At 42.4% G+C, this 15099-nt stretch overlaps 1 protein-coding gene across 6 annotated transcripts in view; it reads left to right on the top strand.

The window, feature by feature from the left end:
* Positions 1–15099, top strand: part of LOC122641911 (protein MON2 homolog) — a 127160-nt gene that overhangs the window by 85244 nt on the left and 26817 nt on the right. For 4 of the 6 annotated variants that reach the window (XM_043835239.1, XM_043835241.1, XM_043835243.1 and 1 more), the window contains exons 30-37: positions 9939–10072; positions 10186–10370; positions 13389–13517; positions 13591–13676; positions 13771–13886; positions 13970–14082; positions 14266–14389; positions 14692–14813. In XM_043835239.1, the coding sequence (XP_043691174.1) occupies positions 9939–10072; positions 10186–10370; positions 13389–13517; positions 13591–13676; positions 13771–13886; positions 13970–14082; positions 14266–14389; positions 14692–14813 (1009 nt within the window). The remainder of the gene's footprint in view (positions 1–9938; positions 10073–10185; positions 10371–13388; positions 13518–13590; positions 13677–13770; positions 13887–13969; positions 14083–14265; positions 14390–14691; positions 14814–15099) is intronic. The other 2 variants (XM_043835242.1, XM_043835240.1) reach the window with 1 other exon arrangement.

The following is a 15099-nucleotide window of genomic DNA, read 5'->3' as shown; positions in this document are numbered from 1 at the left end:
TGTAGAGGACTCCTAAGGAGTGCCAAGAGGGATCAAGCCAAAGAGAAATGGAAGACCCATTAGTAATCATAGAGGAGGTAGCTGAGAGAGCTAATGACCAGAGGAGGAGGATTTTTTCGCCACACCCAGGAAGGATCAGCAAAGATGGGGGCAATCCAAATGGAGTAATTTTTGAGAAGGTAGAGTATACCCAATTAACCCAGATAGAATCTTGCTTGGAAGAGATTTTCCAAATCAATTTGTGGATGCCTGTAATATTAAAGTCTCAGATCCTACGGATGCCAAGACCTCCTTCAGATTTAGGGAGGCATATAGAGGCCCAACTGATCGGGTGGAGGAATTTTGAGGATTCCTTGCCTTTCTAGAGGAAGGAGTAGAAGAGAGATTCCATGGCTTTGATGGTAGACTTAGGAAGCCCATAGATGCCACACCAGTAGATGTATGAGGATTGAAGGACTGAACGAATCAGCTCAATCCTACCAAGGAAGGAGAGTAGTTTACCTTTCCAAATCCGAAGCCTTTTACAGATAAGGTCGAGCATAGGGGTGCAGTAGTGACTGGTCAACTTGGCCAGAATCAAAGGGAGGCCAAGGTATTTCACGGGAAGAGAGCCAAGGGTAAATCCTATAAGGCGAAGCAAGGTATCTTTATTTGTATCAGAGACACCAGAGAGGAAAATGTGGGATTTTAGAAGATTAATACGAAGACCAGAGAGGTTCTCAAAGAGTTGCAGGGAGGACATGATGGAAGAGATAGAGGAGGGGGAGGCCTTAGAGAAGATCATTAGCAAAGGTAAGATGAGTAAGGTTGAGGCCTTTGCACTTGGGGATGGGGGAAATGAGAAGTTGATCAGTTTTAGCCTGAATGCTCCTAGAGAGGACCTCAAGGGCAAGGGAGAAGAGAAAGGGAGAGAGAGGACAGCCTTGAAGGATTCCAACTTTGGAAGGGAAGAAACCAGCGGGGGAACCATTGATAATGATAGAGAAGAAAGGGGAGGAGATGCAATAGTGGATCCAATGGACAAACATAGGGGGGGAAGACATCTGGGTCAGGACATCACATATGAAATCCCAACACAGAGAGTCGAAAGCCTTGTGGATGTCGATTTTCATGAGGGCAACAGGGGTGTGAGATTTACGATCGAAGCCCCTAACAATTTCGAAGCAAAGGAGGATATTGTCAGCGATTCTTCTATTGGAAATGAAGGCCGATTGGTTGGGACTGACAAGGGAGAGAACGATAAGTTGAAGCCTATTAGCTAGGATTATGACGATGAATTTGTAGAGGAGGTTGCAGAGTTAGATAGGCCTGAAATTAGACAGGGATGAAGCTCCCTCTTTCTTAGGGATAAGGCAAAGAAAGGTTTGGTTAATCTTAGGGAGCTGGCTGGGATTGAAAAAGAAGCTACAAATAACTTTGATAAGGTCATCTTTGATGATGTCTCAGCAGGACGAGAAGAAGCCCATACTGAATCCATTAGGACCCAGAGCCCAGTTGAATTTATGAGAAAGGACGGCTTTGAGGATTTTATAATCGGAGGGGATAGATTGGAGGGAATTAAAGAGGGAAGAAGGGACAAATTTATTGACGAGGCCTGGGGGAAGAGGGGAGGGAGAAGAGGAGGGGCAGAAGAGGGAGGAGAAAAAGGGTATAGCTTCCTTCTGGATATCATGTGTACCCGTTAAAGAGGAGCTATCACGACCAAGGAGCATAAAGATGGAATTGTAGTTAGAATGGGCTTTCAGGGGTCGGTGGAAGTAAACCGTATTAGAGTCACCAAGCTCGAGCCACTTAATGCGGGATTTTTGGCGAAGAAAGCTCTCTTCTTGGGAGGAGAGGGTGGAGAGCCCCTTAAAGAGATGTTTTTCCTCTTTAGCCAATAAGGGGTTAAGCATGTCATCTTGGAGCTAAGATTGGACAAGAGAGAGACTTGTTCGGCAAGTGGCCACCCAAGAGGAAATATTGCCGAAGCAGGACAAGTTCCAGGAATTAAGAGCTTCCTTGGAGTTTCGGAGCTTTTTGGCAAATGCAAGGAGAGGAAGGGAGTAATAATGAACTGGTTTATTCCAAGCTTCACGGATGGTGGGAAGGAATTGGGAGTGGGAAGACCACATGTCAAAGAATTTGAAAGGTTTGGGCCCGAAGGAGGTAAAGGGAAGGATGAAGAGGTGGCTGGAGTGGTGGTCAGATATACTTGGGAGGAGGAAATTGGCATGAGAATTGGGATATATATATATATATATATATATATATATAGAGAGAGAGAGAGAGAGAGAGTCGGGCTTTGTTAATGAGGACTCGATTGATTTTGTAGGAAATTCGATCCGAACAAACCCTTCGATTGTGCCAGGTAAGGGGAGAGCCCAACCATCTAGGTCATTAATGCCTAGATCTTCAAGATAATCGTTGAAGGCATTAACAGATAGGGCATCAAGAGGGCGACCTCCAACTTTCCCATGACCAATTCTAACCACGTTGAAATCACCTCACAGCCCAAGGAAGGGATCCAATACTGGGCTTAAGAAGGGAGAGATCAGCCCAAAGAGGGAGGCGGTCGGATGGGTGATTAAAGCGTAGATGATCGAGAGAAAGAAGGGGATGGGGAGTTGGGAAGGAAGAACTGGATGTAAAGCGTAAAGGATTTGGGGGGAAGATAAGGAGATAGAGATATTGATTTTGGAGGGGTCCCATAAGATCCTGATACGACCATGAGGGGAGTGGTCACAGTTGGAAAGAAAGGACCAAGAGGGAGCAATCAAAGAGAAAATGCGGGGGGCATTCTCAAGAAGGACACGAGTTTCGAGAAGAGTGCAAAAGGAAGAGTGGGTGGATTGCATGCTTGGCTAGGGAATTAAGGCCCCGGACATTCCAGATAAAACCAAAAGACATAAAAACCTAGAGAGGAGGGGAGCGACCTCCGAGGAAGAAGGCTCTTATATCGCTTACGAGTGTATCTAATCAACGGGCGACTAGAGGGGGCTAAGGGGAGGGGGAGAGGACATGTGGAAAAGGGGGGGAGAGTCTAACCGGGCAAGCAACCGATAAGGGGGGAGGGGATCTCATTGGATAAGGGAAAAGGCAAACTAGACCGCAAAAGGGAAGGGGTGGAGACTGGTTTAGAAGGGGTAGAGGTTGGGTTCGGTTCAGGTTTAAAGAGGGGTCAGGGGTGGGGACAGAGCCAGCATTAAAAGGATGAGTGTTAAGGTGGGTTTGAGAAAGGAGTTGGTTTGGGCCTGGGGAGGTAGAAAGGTGTGGCCACGTAGGGTAAGAGGAACTGGGGTAAAAGGGGCTAGGGTTAGTGGAACAGGGGTAGTTGGGGCCAGGGTTAATAGATTTGGGTTAAGGGGGTGGTTGGATTTTAAAGAAAGAAGGTGAGACTAAGAGGGGATGGGGAGAAGAGGGGGTAAGGGATGGCAAGAGGATGTCGTCCTAGGTAGCAGGGGGACAGGCGGAGCTGGTAAAGAGCAAGTAAAAGGGGTAGGGGTCAGATGAGGGTGCCAGTTACCAAAGGAGAGGTTACCTTCAGAGGAGAGACTTCGTCGGTTGGGACGAAGCACAGATCGCAATTCCAGAGGAGCCAGCTGTTCAAGGTTGTAGGATCTGACGCACGAGCTTGGAGGATCAGAGGGATGGAGTGCAAAGGAGGGAACCATCAGGTCTTAAGCTTGAAACCGACGGATTTGACAAAGAAGTCTCCAGCAGGATGGAAGGCGCAACGATCAAGGCAACTGATAGCGGTGAAGACGACTAATGCAGCATAGCTAAAGCTTGCGAGAGAGGAGCTCGTGGTTCAATGGTAGCATGGAGGACCACAATATCAAGCAAACGAGAATGCAGAGCGGCAACAGCAGCAGTGGCAGCAGCTTGGAGGTTCGAGCTCGACTCGGGAGTCGAGTTCCTCATTGGGAAGGAACATTGAGATCTTCCAGGAGGCGAACCTGAAGCAGATTGAACTCTGGCGTGGCGAGGACGGCTGCGAGACATTCTTCAGCCACGGCTTGGTTCCCTGGTGGAATTAGGAGGAGGAGCCGGGTAGAGAGCAGTGCCAGGTAGCTGAGGAGAGACGATGGAGCTTGGGTTCAAAGAGCTAACAACAGAAGCAGGTTGAGCAGGGGCCTTGGAAGTCGAAGGTTGCAGTTCAGGCGGAGCAACAGTTGGGACATTGGAGTCATCAAGAGGCGGTAGGGAGGCTTGGAGAGCCTTATCGGAGCAGGAGTTGGAGTGGTGCCCAAAATTTTTATAGTAGGTACAGTCAGGGGGAAGCCAATCATAACGGATGGGTTGTTTAAAGGAGAACCCATCATCTTCAACTATAGAGATGACCGAGGGAGGAGGGGAGTCAGCAGAGATGTCAATAAAGATCCTTGCGAAGGTGAGACGATCCATCTTTTTGGTGTGCATGTCCGAGTAAAGCGGAAAACTGACGACTGAACCAATGATACTGAGGCATTCTGAGCTACAGTAATGGAGAGGCAGGCTTGGGAGAGTGACCCACAAAGGGATGGAGCTAAAATCGACCTTGTGTAGTTGCAGATTAGGATCCCACGGGCGGAGAAAGATGGGTTGGTTACTGACCAGCCAAGGTGCATCTTCAAGGGCACGAGCTTTAGTGTCCTAACAAAAGAACTTGAGGATAAAAACTCCATTGTCGAGCAGGTAAGTTTCCAGAGGGCCTTGAGCTTTCCATTGTTTGGTCATTGATGATTTGACAATATTGAAAGAAGCTCTGGGGCCAAGGAAATGGCCAACCAGACAAGATTTCCATTTTGCAATTTCTAGGGAGAGAAATTCCTGAGGATAGAGGGCAACTTGAGAGGAACCAACAGTAGAGGGTTTAACAAAGTGCAGGGAGAGGCCACAGCAAGAAAAAGAGGAGGGAGAAGAGAAGAGAGGTCCAAGATTTCGGGGTAGATAAAGGATGGGTAACCAGGGGTGGTGAAGGAGGAGGAGAAGGATGGGTAGCAAGGGGTGGAGGGGGGTGACAGTAAAGGGGAGTATGGGGGAGAGAGAGGAGAGCTCATCGAGCCAGGTGATTTCTCCAAGAATGTGTACCTTTGTGAAGGGAAACTGGTAAGTCAGTGGTGATGGACAAAGGAGCAAGATTCGTAGGGAGAGAATCGGATTGTGTGGAGAGCGGTAGAGAAAGAGCAGCAGCAACTGGTGGGGAGGATCACCTTTAAGATAGTAGAGACCATCCTCGTTATGCCCTCCACCAATCTTTTTCCTTGTCTGAAAATCTTGAAAGACAAACCGAAGGATAAAATGTAACAGAACAATTTAAAACTTTGGTAAGTTAACTAACAGAAAGAACATTTAAGAATAACTGGGGTACATGAAGGACTGATGTTAGGGACAAAGAAGAGGTAGGAGAAACTATACCATAACCAGAGACCTGGGTAGAGGTTCCGTTGGTGAGGATAACTCGACATGGATAACTAGATTTGTGGAAAGAAGCGATAATTGAGCATGTCATGACATTGTTAGGATCTCGTAGAGGCATTTATGACCGTGGCTTGTAATGGGCCTTTATGAGCCTCTAAATATCTTTCAGGCCATGAGCCTCTAAATATAAGGCATTAAATAGTCTTCAATACAAGAAATAAACTACAAAAGAGAAGGTTTAGTTTGAAACATGCCTCACTGTTGACAATTTTGGATTGAGTGTCTGACTTTATGCAGCTGCCCTGTTCTTTTAAAAATTTAAGTGGGGGGAAATAGATGAAGAAGGGGGCAAGGATGTAAGGAATTGCTGTTTTTTAGTATTTCCTTAAATGAAAATAAGGGAACACAGGAAGGGGAAGGAGGAGGAATAAAGAAGGGGCAAGGGCCAGGGAGCATCATGCAGGTTGTTAGCCCCATGCTTCTGTAGAGAAGGGGGGTGGAGACAGAGAGAAAGAAAGAGGGAAGGAAAAGCCAGAGAAGTGAAAAATGAGCAGGAACAAAGAAGTAAGGAAATATCGCTATCAAATTTTCAATGTGGCTTCAAATGAATCAAACTTTCAATTAAAATATGCAACACAAAAAAAGAAATTGAAAATCACCAAGAAAATCAAGCTACAAAAGTAGGGAAAATTTTCTGACCATTTACATCCTAACGGACGAAGCAGCTGTTCTCCCTCCTTTCTCTCATGATTTTGGAGGAGTGGGATACTTTTTTTTTTTAACCCGAATATTACCTAGGACCCGGGCCAGCCCCTAGAATTTTATTAATGTCAAAACTTTGAAAGAGAATACAAGTGGGGGACATCCTGCCTTACCCCAACCCATGGAGCATAACTCTCAACAAAACTCGATCCCAACCCAAACCAAAGAAGAACATAAAAGCTTTACATTACTCTCTGAGGACTGGTAAACCAGCCCTGTCTTCCTGAAGAATACACCGCAGGTTCCCCGAGGCTGACTGCCATAGTGGAAAACAATGGAAGCACCCATATCACAAGCTAGATTGGCAAGCCAATCTGCAGCCCTGTTACTTTCTCTGTAAGCGAAGGATAAAAGAGGCCGAGAAGATCGAAGGAGGGCCAAGGACTCCTGGAACCAATACCATCCCCTCCAAAAGCTACAGCTCTTATGTTGTAACATCCTGATCGTAGTGGAGGAATCTGAGTTCACCACAAAATCAGTCAGGCCTAGCTCTTGGCACAGCTTCAAGCCATCTGTCAAAGCCCTTAATTCAGCAACTGAATTTGTGCACTCACCATAAAAATTTGAAAAGGCTGCTACCCCCTTCCTTATCTCTGATGATCCCTCCACCTCCTCCTATACCAGGATTACCTCTACAAGCACCATCAACATTAAGCTTCACTGAGGTGAAAGGCGGACACCAATAAACAGGGATCGGGCGCTTCAGTCTGGAAGGCGGAGTCGATAAGCCCAAAAATTGTAGAATCAACACTTCCCTAGACGAACCCGAGGACCCAAACTTGGGAGGATACGGGATGTCTTTCACCCAAGTTTTTATGGTCTCAACAATTGAACTCTCCGTTCGCCTGTTCCCCGTGCCATTTGTTGTTCCTTTCCTTCCAAAGCTCCCAAACTACTAGGGAAGGGAACAGCCCAACAATATAGGCACAGAGGCTTTTACTACTTGCTGCCTCATGCCAAAACAAAATTCGGCTCTTGGTATCCTGAGTAGAAATCACATTAATATCGAAAAGACGTGAAAAGAAATTCCAGACCTTAGTTGCAGTACCTCCAGATACATGACAGTGGGCTGTTGTCTCTCTCCTAGGCCTCCCGCAACAGTTACACCTAGAAGCAAGGGGAATACCAACAGTCATTAAAGACTCATCTGTGGGTATTCTTCCATTGAGGAGCTGCCAAGTAAAAAAACCTATCTTCGAGGGCAGGGATTGGTTCCAGACCCATCTGGCATAGGAGACCTCAAGTGACCTGCACCCATGGTACAAAATTTTGCGATATATCTCGAAATTTCGGTAATTTCGGTAGGGCCGAGAAGAGATGTGAAGGCGAAACCAAAAAAGACAAAATTTCGACGATATTTCGTAACATTTCGAGACATTTCAGCGATATACCGAATATCGGTGAAATGTTACAAAAGACCTCACGTGACTCATTAAACCATGGTTATAAATACCATATTTCGCCAGCTAACAATCGAAATATCGACCGAGAGCTGGGCAGAAGCTGTTTTTGGCCAGCTACACTCGTTTCTTCTCCGAAACTATACCGTGGTCCACATATGTCCTTCAAATAGAGAGCAATGGATGTCGACTCCAACGGGCCATGAGTGGGGTTGAGCCAGGAAGGCACAACAACTATTATTAGCACTTGTGAGTTGTGACTTGTGAGTCTTGTGAGTCTTGTCTCTTGTAAGTTGTAAGTTGTGATTTCACTGATTTGTGAACTTGTGAGTTGTGAGTTGTGACTTTGTGTATTGCCTATTAAAGTATTGACTATTGAGCTATTGAGTATTGACTATTGAGTCATTGGCTCTTATGGAGTTTATGAGAATATGATTTATGAATTATGTCTTATGAGTTTTAATTAGTTTGTTTAAATTTCTTCTATTTCTTTAACTGCCTAATCAATGTGTAGTTAACTATTTATATACATTAGGGTCGGCAACCGTATACTATCAATCAAGGGTGCAAGCCCAAAACACCACTTTGAGTTCATTTTTTTGCAATATGAAGGTTTAAATGTGTTTATTTAGCTTAAATAAGGGTGTCCATGAAGTATCAGGCCTAGATATGGCCAAAAACCCACCACGATGGACTCGTGAAATTTCGCCATATTTCGGATATTTCGGATATCTCGGTAGGCCCGAGATACCGATATATCTTGAAATTTAGTACCTTGCCTGCACCACACCTCATTCCAGGCAGATTTAGTTGTGAACTGACCATCACTAGTAGGAGTCCAAACCAGAACATCCTTCTCTAAACCCACCGCAACCTTCATAGAAATGATACTTTGTCTTACCACATCAGAGACAATCTGATCCAACAAGGTTTGCTTACACGAGCCATTCTCTTCTAAAGCATCCTTGACTCGTAGAGACATGTCAACCTGAAGGGCATTGTCCATATAATCATTCAATGGCCCAACCCCTACCCAATTATCCAGCCAGAACCATATATTACCCGAGCCAATCAACCATCTTGACCTGGCCAGGATGAAATCCTTATGTGTCAGAGCGTTTCTCCAAGACTTTGAGCCTATCCCACTCGAGTCCGCCAAAGCAATGTGATTATTTTTAAAGAACTTAGCCCTGAAAAACTACTCCACAGTGAATGGTCAGCAGGGATTCTCCATAATCCTTTAAGTCTTAATGCGAGACTGAAATCCTCCAAAAGTCTGACACCCAGCCCCCCTTCTTTTAGCGGCCTACAAACCTTCTGCCAGTGGGATACTTGAATTGTCAGATTTTAGACATAAGAGATGTTAAATCCTACCTATTTGTGAAGGTGCATTTTGTTGCACCATAATAGTATAAAATATGCTTAAGGTAGATGAGATGTACTGTAATAAATTACAATCCTAATCTAAAAAATAAATACAAACACGCAGACAAACAATATGACATACCGTAAAGTTATATATTAGTGTTAGAAGTACAAAATATGCTAATGCATTCGATTTACTGTAACAAGTTACGGCCATAACTATTTAAAAAAGAAAAAAGAAAAAAAAATGTCACACAAATAAAAATGATGCCTGCTCATGCCAAAAATCTGGCTGATGCAGAAGGTGACCCCTAGGCGATTATGGGGGGGTTGAAGAAATTAAGGCAACATGACACCTTGCACATCCAAGGCCCTGCCTAGGCAACACCTTGACAACTATGTGGCTGAAAGATAGATCCAAGACCTTGTATCCATCCATTCCTTGACCAGTGGAAGTGGGCATTCTTAGCAACAATCTTAGAGGTCATTCTGAGAACTTTGAATTCTTTCTACTTTATTTAATAAATAGACCATGTATATGAAACCACTGAATGGTGAGTTTTTCTAAATGAACACAGCTTTGCTTCTTTATCTAGTCCTGATCACAAAAATTGGTCTAAACTATTGGTTTGGGCTTGTTTCAAACTTCAACAAGCTAGGCTTTTGTTGGGTAAAATATGGGCAGGACGTGGTGGCTGACCTATTCAATTGGAGCATAGTGCACTCAATGCATGCTATTATCTCTAAAGTTAGCATTTACAGAAATGCATCTTTTGGTTTTTGATCCAACGTGTCAGTTTTAAATGTTAAAAGTATGGATGCTTTGCTTAGGAATTTACTCTTTGTCATATTATTTAAGCATGGCTTAGCAGTGATTCAGATTGATGTTTGAGACTTCCTTTCAAGGCTTCAAGGCTCTAGTATAGTTCATCATAAACCTTTAGTTCTTGCTTCTTTTTTAATAAAATACTAGGAGTGTGATGTCTAAGTTTTTTGTTACCTCATGCTTACTTAAACCAATTCTTGCAGATGTATAGAAGTTACAGGAGCTTACAGTTCTCAGAAGACAGAGCTAAATATAAGTTTGACAGCAGTTGGCCTTCTCTGGACTACAACTGATTTTATTGCCAAGGGGCTTATCCATGGGCATGCTGAGGAAATAGGTTACTACTGCTATTGTAGAACTGTTATCATCCATTCTTTTTTCCTTTTCATCGCACACTTCTTTTGGCTTATAAATGTCTATAATCTTGTCATGTTATGCATAATATTGCAGGAGGAATACCTGCTACACGATCTATCCCAAAGCAGAGGAGGCCGGAAGAGATAGAAGAGCAGAGCATCTACACTAGCAATGAAGCTGATGACCAAGTTCCCGTAATTGATATAATTGATCACAATAAGCTGCTTTTCTCAGTCTTCTCCTTGCTTCAGAAACTTGGTGCGGATGAGAGGCCAGAGGTTTGGACCCCTTATCTGATCATGTGAACTTTCTCGTTTTTTTGTTTTCTTAATCCTAAGAATTGGAGTTTATTCATGGAACAATATCAATATTTCTTACCCAATGGGACATTACTTGTCAATGGAAGAACTGAAGATCTCAGAATGTTCTTAATACTTCATTATATGTAGAGGAAGTTGTTGGCCAGATTGCTAAATGCTAATCACTAAACCTGTGTCTAGTGTCGCACCGTGCAGGAGTACAAGCTCAGTAAGTATTACATTCAGCTTCCAGGGCCATGCAAGGGTAAATTTAAGGATCTATCTAACAAGAATGTTAAATTCAATTTACAGAGGGTGCTTTGGAACTGGTTATACATGACACAATAGGAAGAGAATGGGGTGCAGTACTGTAGTGAGTGCTGCTAGTAGGCTACATGAAGGACTGAGGTTCCCAACCTCTGGTACAAATCACTTTTTCGTAGTGGCAGAAAGCTGGTAGTTGACTGTTGTAGGAGATCACATTATATTGTTGATAGCATTATATGCAATGGCAGGATTAGGATATCATTAATTCTATCAATAATATTTTCATTTATGGAATATATGTGGAAACACAGTATCAAATGAATTCTACGTTGCTCTCCCTCAAACTGAAAGAGACCAAAGATTTTCCAATGTTCACTGGAATGTCATCATTGAATGCATTTCAGTGAAGTCATCCACTGCTTGTTTCAGGGAGAAAATCAGTCCATTGTTTTGTATCATAGCGACGGGTTGGATTACTGAGTATAGCCAGTATTCAGGATCATGATTGTGGAGAGAAAAAGAGATCCTTTCTTGGGTAGAATTACTTGAGCTTTTAAATTCTAACCAAGGTAAATGGAGAGTTCCACTATTTTCACCCCTTCATATTAAATTGGAAAACAGATATTGATGGTAGGCTGCCACAGAAATGTGAAGCAGCAAGAAGAGCAGTGTATAATGAAGTTGTATCTATGTTGCATTGGCTATGATGGAATGTAATAATGAGTAATGACCGTATGAAATCAGCAAAATGCCCCCCCCCCAAATCCCCTAATATTGTTTTCTGTACTTAATTTTTCATCTTTTTTTTTTTTCTCGTGGTGAGCAATGGAATAAAGGAGGTTTTTTTTAACGACTCTATAAGTAAGATGATGCCATGGTTGTGGCAATAGTGTCCAATTTTAGTAGATTTGGCTATTTCTTTTCTTGGTCCCAACTAAGGTGAGAATCCTGGTAGAGACTACAGAGCATAGAGACTGGATAAAGAAGAGAACCAGCAAGGACATTGATTACAATTACCTAGAGGTCAAAAGTTGAACCTCCAAATTGTCAATAATTGGAATTTAGCTACCAAAACATCATCATGGTTTGAGAAGATTGGGGTGAGCAAATGCAGTTCATAGCAGTCTGGGCTTGGCTAATTGAATGCATCAATGGCAAACTCATGCTAGACACCTTTGGTGGTATGATAAAAATGGGGTGAGAAAACACATTTGGCACGATGACAAACTCATTATGGAATGCAGGGCCTGATGCAGGCTAGGCTTTCAATCACCACAACTGATTTCCAGCAAGTTAACCTTGTGCAAGTTGGGTTACCAATAAATCAGCCGGATGCAAGCTGGTATTCAAATGAGGAAGTGTAAATGTGAAACATCAGCCAGTTTGTGGCAGACAATCAGTGAATGCAAAGTGGGAGCGATCACTCGAACTCCAGTATATGCATAGTTGTCACGGCGTCACGGCGATCCAAGTCGGTGGAGGGGTGTCACGTCGATATATCGACATGTCGCCCGCCATGGCGTTGCCATGGCGAGCATGTCGACCATGTTTTATTTTTTATTTTCCCTATTTTGAATGTGTTAATAGATGTATACTCAAGCCATGTTTTATTTTTTTCTCTATTGTTTCTCAAGTTTTAAGAAGAAAATTCAGAAATCGAAGAAGAAATCGAAGAAGAAATCGAAAGAAATTGAAGAGGGAAAGAAGAAATCGAAGAGGGAAGAAGAAATCGAAGACAGGAAGAAGAAATCGAAGAGGGAAAGAGAGTCGGGGGGGGGGGGGGGGGGGGGGGGGGGGGGGGGGGGGGGGGGGGGGGGGGGGGGGGGGGGGGGGGGGGGGGGGCCATGGCGACGCCATGACAACTATGAGTATATGCAAGTAACTTGCAAAGAAAATTTTTCAAAAATATCCTTTTATTTGTTCTAATTTCTTCTTGACTATTGTGAAGTTAAACGATAGTGCTAGTCAAGAAAACACTTTGGGTCTGTAAATTGACATTAAATATTAGGATTTCCTGAACAAATTAACCTTTTTCTGGATACTCAAAATATGGTCCAAGTAAAAATAAATAGAATGTTCAACTGACAACAAACTACTTGTTAAGTACATTAAATACTCGCAATTGGGGGACAGACAACAAGTTCCCAAGCAACCATCAATGACTTTAGAAATGCCCATGAGTGCACTGCAGAAATGACAAACAAATGTACGACCAAGTTGGAGGAATCACTCAACTCCAATATATGGAAAGTAACTTCCAAAGAAAATTTTATGAAAAAACTTCTATTTATTCTGATCACTTACTGATTTCGTGAAGTTAAAAGATAGTGCTATTCAATAACACTTTGGGTCCAAAATAGACATTGAAGATTTGGATTGCCCAAGCAAATTTACCTTTTCTGAGGAATCAAAATGAAGTCCACGAAAACAATAAGTGGAAGATTCAACTTGTAATATGCTACTTTTTAAGTACATTGAAGATTAGAAAATCCAAGACAAACTGGAAGGGGTGATTTCTAGTAGCAACCTTCTGAACTGGAAGGCCTTTAATGTGTTCTTCTGAGTAATTTAGGTCTGTAGTTTTGGACTTGTGTATCTTAGCTGATTATAAAATTCTTCCTATCCCTCTAGGAGTGTTGTAATGAAGTCTGGATTCCTTGTGTGAAACTTGGGTTTTTTTTTTTGTCTGTTATACCCTAAGGATATGCTTTTCAACTATTCATATTTCAGGTAAGGAACTCGGCAATTAGGACACTTTTTCAAACCCTTGGAAGTCATGGGCAGAAACTTTCTAGAAGCATGTGGGAGGACTGCCTTTGGAATTATGTCTTTCCTACACTAGATTGTGTTTCTCACATGGTACGTTGACCGGAGTGACAATTACTTTCAGTCATTTCCCTACCATTTTGATTGTGTTGAATCCATTTTGCAGGCAGCATCATCATCAACAGATGAATGGCAAGGTAAAGAACTTGGAATGCGAGGAGGAAAAGCAGTTCATATGCTCATACATCATAGGTACATAAATCACCAGTTTTCTTCATCTTGAAGGTTGTCTTCTTATTCATGTAGTAATCCTCTAATTACCAACACCTGTTTGATGACTTTGTAGTCGTAACACAGCTCAGAAACAATGGGATGAAACACTTGTATTGGTCTTAGGTGGCATAGCACGTCTTCTGCGTTCATTTTTCCCTTTCCTTAGAAGTTTAAGCAATTTCTGGTCCGGTGGGTCCACTCTTTAAGCTTACTTCAACTTACCCTTTTTTACATAAATTTCCACCGTCGTAATTAGAGCTACTATTTCACAGGTTGGGAGTCTTTGCTTGTTTTTGTTAGGAATAGCATTTTAAATGGGAGTAAAGAGGTCGCACTTGCAGCAGTCAATTGTTTACAGACAATTGTTCTTTCTCATTCTCCTAAGGTAAACTATCTTTTTGTCTTCAGTCAGTGATATTGCTTCTTTCATAAAACAGCAGGTGGTAAATCATCTATCTGTTGCTTTTTGTCATGAAAAACAATGTCTTGAAATTGTCTGAATCATGTAAATATTGTCTGTAATGTACACATAGTTTCTTCAACTAAAGAAAAGTTTGGGTTGAATCAGGGAAACTTGCCAATACCTTACCTCAAGTCAGTACTCGATGTTTATGAGCTTGTTCTTCAAAGACGCCCAAACTACAGTGGTAATGCAGCAAGCAAGGTGAAGCAAGAGATTTTGCATGGTCTTGGTAATGCACCAGTACCCATGAACTTAATTATTAAGCAATGTTTGTGTCTTTTGATGTAGAGGAGTGTGGGTGTGTATTCTCAACTCCACTAGACTGAATCACTTCTCGCCATTTGGTTGTTTCAAACACACTGGTGAAATTGTCATCAAAATAAGTGATCTATCAAAAAAACTGTGGTCAATGTCATGCTTTAAATGATAGACGGGCAAAAATAGTGAAGTTTGGGGCATTGGTTCCTTAAATAATGGAATTTTCTGTATGTGCTCATTTATTTATGAATTTGATCAAAATTACTTTGGCAGGAGAAATTTATATGCAAGCACAAAAAATGTTTGATGAAGGAATGTACATGCAGTTGCTAGAGATCATACATTTGGCTGTCGGGCAACCTAAGTATAATTCTGATAACACAGAAGCAGAAATAGTAAGTCAGTTCTTTGGTATCATTACTTGATCTGAATCATTCGACTACTTCTCTTTTCATCAAAATTTATTAAAGATAAAAAATAAGCTCTGTAAATAATAAGAGAAAAGGGAGAGAACAGTGAGAGACGATATGTCGGTGTAACCTTGGAAGTCTCAACTTAATGTTCGAGCTCCCACTCCATTCAATATATAATCACTAAGAGTAACCAAGGGACATACTAGGAAAATAAGAAAAAGAAAATAAAACATAATACTTTTTCCCCTAACTTATCGCTAGCTAGCAC

This window comes from Telopea speciosissima, chromosome 10 (assembly GCF_018873765.1).
Source record: "Telopea speciosissima isolate NSW1024214 ecotype Mountain lineage chromosome 10, Tspe_v1, whole genome shotgun sequence".
NCBI lineage: Eukaryota > Viridiplantae > Streptophyta > Magnoliopsida > Proteales > Proteaceae > Telopea > Telopea speciosissima.
This window is presented reverse-complemented; position numbering and strand designations above follow the sequence as displayed.